The sequence below is a fragment of the Ochotona princeps genome, chromosome 14 (assembly GCF_030435755.1).
Source record: "Ochotona princeps isolate mOchPri1 chromosome 14, mOchPri1.hap1, whole genome shotgun sequence".
Classification (NCBI taxonomy): domain Eukaryota; kingdom Metazoa; phylum Chordata; class Mammalia; order Lagomorpha; family Ochotonidae; genus Ochotona; species Ochotona princeps.
Genome location: NC_080845.1, coordinates 6,935,750 through 6,941,749, shown reverse-complemented (window position 1 = coordinate 6,941,749; position 6,000 = coordinate 6,935,750). Strand labels below are relative to the sequence as shown.

The following is a 6,000-nucleotide window of genomic DNA, read 5'->3' as shown; positions in this document are numbered from 1 at the left end:
AAGCTACAAAGCTAAAATAAGAATAAAGCTATAATAATAATAATAATAAATCTGAAAGGAAGCTTTACAAAAGGGGAAGCAGGGCTTTCCAAGCAGGTGTAAGAGCCTAGGGCATTCTGAAATGGCCCTTGCCTAGACAGGCTGTGGGTGAGCCTGTCCCCTGCTTAGGAAGGGCAGGTACAGTCAAGGAAAAGTGCAAGAGCTGACTGGAACTACTCCCAACATCCCAAGTATCCCCCACCCTAAGTTTTTGTTACTTCCTGAAAATAAACCATCTAATGAGAAAGCTCCTCACAAAAATTAGACCAGTGTAAATAACAAACATTTATTGGTGTCACTTGTGGTAGAAAAAAGTTCCTACACCAGATGCACATGACCCAGTTGTTAAATAGAACATTTCCAGGTGAACACGCCCCCTAACCAAAATGTTAAAGATAGCCAATTCCTTTTGTCCCCCCACCCCACGATGTGTGAGCAACTGCTAATGAAAAGCAGTAAACAGCCACTTAGGCTATAGCATTTTCAACTCCACTCTGAGGTGAAGATTCCAATTACATTCGAGACTTAAGTTCTCTCAATTTTCTCCTAACAAAAGTTCCTGAGTCCAATATTTACAATGTACAGCGTTAGCAGATCAGCATCTACAATTCATCTTTTTCTGTTGTATCTTCGTCGTCACCAGTTGGAGGAGGGCCTGCGCTTCCATAGAGTTTGCTGATAATTGGCTGAACAATTTCTTCTAGTTCCTTCTTTTTAGCTTTGAAGTCTTCAATGTCAGCATCTTGGTGGCTTTCCAGCCATTCAATCTTCTCCTCCACGGCTTTCTCCATGGTCTCCTTGTCTTCAGAGGAAAGTTTGCCCCCCAGCTTTTCTTTGTCTCCTATCTGGTTCTTCAGCGAGTAGGCGTAGCTTTCCAGCTCGTTTCTGGTGTCGATGCGCTCCTTGAGCTTTTTGTCTTCCTCGGCAAACTTCTCGGCGTCGTTGACCATCCTCTCGATCTCCTCGGGGGTCAGGCGGTTCTGGTCGTTGGTAATTGTGATCTTATTCTTGTTCCCTGTACCCTTGTCTTCAGCCGTCACACGCAGAATACCGTTCACGTCGATCTCGAAGGTAACTTCGATCTGCGGCACCCCACGGGGAGCAGGAGGAATCCCAGTCAGGTCGAATGTGCCCAGGAGGTGATTGTCTTTGGTTAGCGGTCGTTCACCTGGAAGTGCACACAGAACGTGTCAGTGACACACACACACACACACACACACACACACACAGAGCACATCCTGCACCGCTGCATGTCAGTCACAGCCTACAGCAACAGGGCACTTGATCAAGCTGAAAGAGACTGACACATCATTAACGTAGTCACAGCTACTTTCCATCATGAGAAACCCTTTTCTTAGCCTGTATTCTAGAAACTGGAACAGAAGTTATTTTTAATAGGAGAGTGCTAAATAGCTAGATAAGTGCTGACAATGAAACTCAAGAGTGGTCAAATACTCTCCAAATCTTAAAAATAGCAGTTACTGGGAAAAAAAAAAAAGAAAAGCAGTTACTTCATTCCTTGGCCATTTCAAGAGCGAGCACTAAGTAGGGGATACTTAGAACAATGCAATTACCTTCATAGACTTTGATTGTGACAGTCGGCTGGTTGTCGGAAGCTGTAGAAAAGATCTGAGACTTCTTGGTGGGCACTACAGTGTTCCTTGGAATCAGTTTGGTCATGACACCTCCCACAGTCTCAATGCCAAGGGTAAGAGGACACACATCGAGCAGCACCAGATCCCCTGAAAAGACAAACGATTCCAGGGATGCATGCTCTGCCATCTGGGTGTCAGGCTAGGTTCTGGGCACAGGCCATCTTGGGGGCAGTAAATGAGAGCACGTGCCGAGGACTCAGACTGCCCAGGGCCTGCTCACGGTACTCTAGCAGTGTGATCTTGCTGCCAGCCTTCCTCCCCATCAAGCCACTGAAGCACTGCTGGGGATGCCAGTGACCTACCTGTGTCCTGATCACCAGACAACACCCCAGCCTGCACAGCAGCACCGTACGCCACGGCCTCATCAGGGTTGATGCCACGCGATGGCTCCTTGCCATTGAAGAACTCTTTAACCAGCTGCTGAATCTTTGGAATTCGAGTAGAACCACCAACGAGCACAATTTCATCAATGTCAGATTTCTTCAAATCGGAGTCCTCCAACACTTTCTGGACAGGCTTCATGGTAGACCGGAACAGGTCCTAGAATGACAGACAAAGTCAGCATGCTGCCTGCGAGGCCCACACACTGCCTCAATATTCCTCAAGTCAGAGCCAAAGTGGAACTCATCAGCAAAGCAGAAAACAAGACACATACCATGTTCAGCTCTTCAAATTTGGCCCGAGTGAGGGTCTCTGAGAAGTCCTCTCCCTCATAAAAGGACTCAATTTCAATTCTTGCTTGATGCTGCGAAGACAGGGCCCGTTTGGCCTTCTCCACCTCCCGCCGGAGCTTCTGCACGGCCCTGTTGTCTTTCCTGACATCTTTGCCAGTCTTCTTTTTGTACAGCTTGATGAAATGCTCCATGACACGCTGGTCGAAGTCTTCTCCGCCCAGGTGAGTGTCTCCATTAGTGGCCACGACTTCAAAGACCCCGTTGTCAATGGTGAGGAGAGACACATCGAAGGTTCCCCCGCCCAGGTCGAACACCAGGATGTTCTTCTCTCCCTCGCGCTTATCCAGGCCATAAGCAATGGCAGCTGCGGTCCTGTCAGAATGAAACCGGGAAAGCTCAGGCCAGTTCTCATCTTCCCTGCCTGGCAAGGCGGCCCCAGCCTGGAGTCTCACTTACGGCTCATTGATGATCCTCATGACGTTCAGTCCAGCGATCGTCCCAGCATCTTTGGTTGCCTGACGCTGGGCATCATTGAAGTAAGCGGGCACTGTGACCACTGCATGGGTAACCTACAGGATAAGCAGGGGTAAGTTAGGACACTTGTCACATAGCTTAACCTTTACATTATAGCCAAGCTAGCACTTTAGTATGTAAGCCAATTCTTAGGTAAGTACAATCTATACAATTTCACACACATGGAACACGCCTAGTGTTTTGTCTGACCTACAATAAGAGCCCCCCCAAGCATGACCCACATGGATGCCATCCAAATTCCAATTTGAAAACCAAGACATCTCTACATAAATCAATCAATAACAACACACCTAGCACTGATTGAAAAATCCTCACCTTCTTTCCCAGGTAAGCCTCAGCAGTTTCTTTCATTTTAGTGAGAACCATGGCAGAAATCTCTTCAGGAGCAAATGTTTTTGTTTGCCCACCTCCAATATCCACTTGAATGTATGGTTTCGTTTTCTTTTCAACCACCTATTTTAAAGAATAATACCATTTTTACAAACACAGCTAATGCTACTTCAATTTACTTTTTTTCTTTAAGACACTTTTGTGTCTTAAAGCTGGGTCCCTCGAAGCCAAATATCGACTAACCCACACAGGAAGCTAACTCTTGGCAAGACATCTGCACTCCTAATCAGCGTTTCCATCCTAAACTACTGTGGGCAGAGACTTTGTTCTAAATCTTCTAATATATTGGAATTACCAAATTAAAACAATATACATTGCATACATTCTCCAAGCCCCCTTCCCTCTTTTTAATGCTCTGAACCCTGTGCCTCCACCTAAAAGATTCCGGGTCAGACCTTGAAGGGCAGGAACTTGATGTCCTGCTGCACCGACGGGTCGTTCCACGTGCGGCCGATGAGCCGCTTGGCGTCGAAGACCGTGTTCTCGGGGTTGGACGTGAGCTGGTTCTTCGCGGCATCCCCGATGAGCCGCTCCCCTTCGGGGGTGAAAGCCACATACGACGGGGTGATGCGGTTGCCCTGGTCGTTGGCGATAATCTCCACGCGGCCGTTCTTGAACACCCCGACGCTGTGGGTTTAACGGGGAAAAACAGAAAAGCAATGGGCATCGCACGGTCCACGCCAGCTTAGGGGGCCCCGCCCCACCCACCCACCCACACACACAAAAAGACCCCTCACCAGGAGTAGGTGGTGCCCAGGTCGATGCCCACCACCGTGCCCACGTCCTCCTTCTTGTCCTCCTCCTCGGCCCGGGCTGCACCCAGCAGCAGCAGCACCGCAGCCACCAAGGGGAGCTTCATCTTGCCGGGAGCCAATCGGGTCGGTCAGCAGGTGAACGGGTGTCGCAAGCAATCGAGCCACAGGCCGCAGCACAAAAACGTAAACGAAGAAACCGACCTGAAATGCAACAGGAACCCCGGGTCAGTAGGAGCCGCCAGCAAGGCCCAAGGCCGGCCCGGAAAAGCGGGGGCCAGGACCGCAGGCCGCGGCGCTTACCTCTCCCGCTAGAAAAAAAAAAGTCCACCCCGAAGCTTCTGCGTCTCTGCTGTGTCGGCCGGTGTGGACCGCGCCGCCGCCGTCTGGGCTTATATACCCTCCCCCCAGCCCCGTCGTGGAGGACGCCGATTGGCCGGGACTCTGCTCGTGGAGGCAGCTGATTGGACCAGGCCACCAAGCTGGCCACCGCCGATTCGAAGCGGCCTCCTCCGCAACTCACGTCACCTCTACGCCTCTTGGGCGGACGTCTGGGCTGCCGCTTGTTCCTGAAAGTCACCAATGAGAGAGCCACATCCGTCCTGCGCGCCTCCCTGATTGGTTCAGAAGCTACCTGTCCGTCTTGCCAGCCTGAGGCGGTTTCCGCCGGTTGCGGCTGCAGGTCCCGCCTCCACGCTGGGGCCCCGAGGGGCAGGATGCCGGTCAGGCGTCCCGCGTCCCTCGGCGCTGTGGCGCCTGGGTCTCTGCTTGCCTTGCCCGCTCTGTCCTTGATGCTGAAGCCGGCAGCGCAGGCCTGTCCTCCCGGGGTCTGTCCTGCCTCAGGAGAATGTCCTGAGCATCCATGGGTTCATCACTTCAGAACACCTTTTTCTCCCTCTCCGAGGCCAAAACCAGCGCTGGGGTGTCCGCGCCTCGAAATCCTGTGTGGCTGGGGCCTCCTGGCCTGATCTGGGCCGATCGCCTCCTCTGGGCTGTGTCGTTTCCGCCCGTCTCCGCCCCGTCCATGTTTTCCCTTTGGAGTTCAGGTGGTCCCGAACCTGCCTCAACCAGCTGAGGTGCTGAGTGTGTCACAGACACAGAAGTCTTGGTAATGCTTTGCTCGGGCGAAACAGCAAAAAGAATAATTAATAGAGGCCACCATTCGTTTCAGGCTAACAATGCTCTAAGACATTGTTCTTGGAGCTTTTTTGTGTGTCATTGTTAGACACTGAGGAGGCATCTCCGATTGCCCAGATAAAAACAGAGACCAAAAGCGATAAGGCATCGGGGTCGGTGAGTGATGGAGTTAGAGTTGATAGGAAGGCTGAAAAAACTCCTGGACCTTACCCAAGGCCCCTAACAACTTAAACAAAATTCATTCATTGAGGCAGTGTTGTGACTCAACAGGCTAATCCTCCACTAGCAAGCACCAGCATCCCCAATGGGCACCGGTTCTAGTCCCGGCTGCTACATTTGCATCCAGCACCCTGCTTGTGGCCTGGGAAAGCAGTCCAGGACGACCCAAAACCTTGGGACTCTGCACCTGCATGAGAGACCTGAAGGAAACTCCTGGCTCCTGGCTTCAGATTGGACCAGCTGCAGCCAATGCAGATATTTGGGGAATGAACCAGGGAATGGAAAATCTCTGTTTTTCCAATCAATTCGTTTTTTTAAAAAATCATTAAACAACAATTAAAAAAAAAAGTGATGATTCCTCAGTGACTGATGGTCCATGTTTTTCTCACTAAACATGGAAATACTGTATCCAAATAGCCCCAAAACAATTTACAGTTCCCCAGTAGGCTGAGCCCATGAGTCAGCTCTCAAGAATCTTCCTGTCTCCTGGAATGCCCCTCTGAGGTGGTGCAGGTGACTCAGAGCCGGCTCGGTCCTTACTACAAAGGTTGCATCATGCATCGCCTTGCACAGGGCTTGTCACCCGGCAGCAACCTGGAG

The 6,000-nt window shown here is 50.8% G+C and overlaps 1 protein-coding gene across 1 annotated transcript; it reads right to left on the bottom strand.

The window, feature by feature from the left end:
• Nucleotides 1-311: 311 nt before the first annotated feature.
• Nucleotides 312-4,278, bottom strand: HSPA5 (heat shock protein family A (Hsp70) member 5). The gene is made up of 8 exons (XM_004593571.4): nt 4,030-4,278; nt 3,688-3,919; nt 3,218-3,355; nt 2,825-2,937; nt 2,350-2,740; nt 1,997-2,234; nt 1,614-1,781; nt 312-1,207 (listed from the first exon to the last, which is right to left on the bottom strand). The coding sequence occupies exons 1-8, from the start codon at nt 4,149-4,151 to the stop codon at nt 642-644; spliced, it is 1,968 nt and encodes a 655-aa protein (XP_004593628.1). The 5' UTR covers nt 4,152-4,278; the 3' UTR covers nt 312-641.
• Between the last annotated feature and the right edge of the window lie 1,722 nt (nt 4,279-6,000).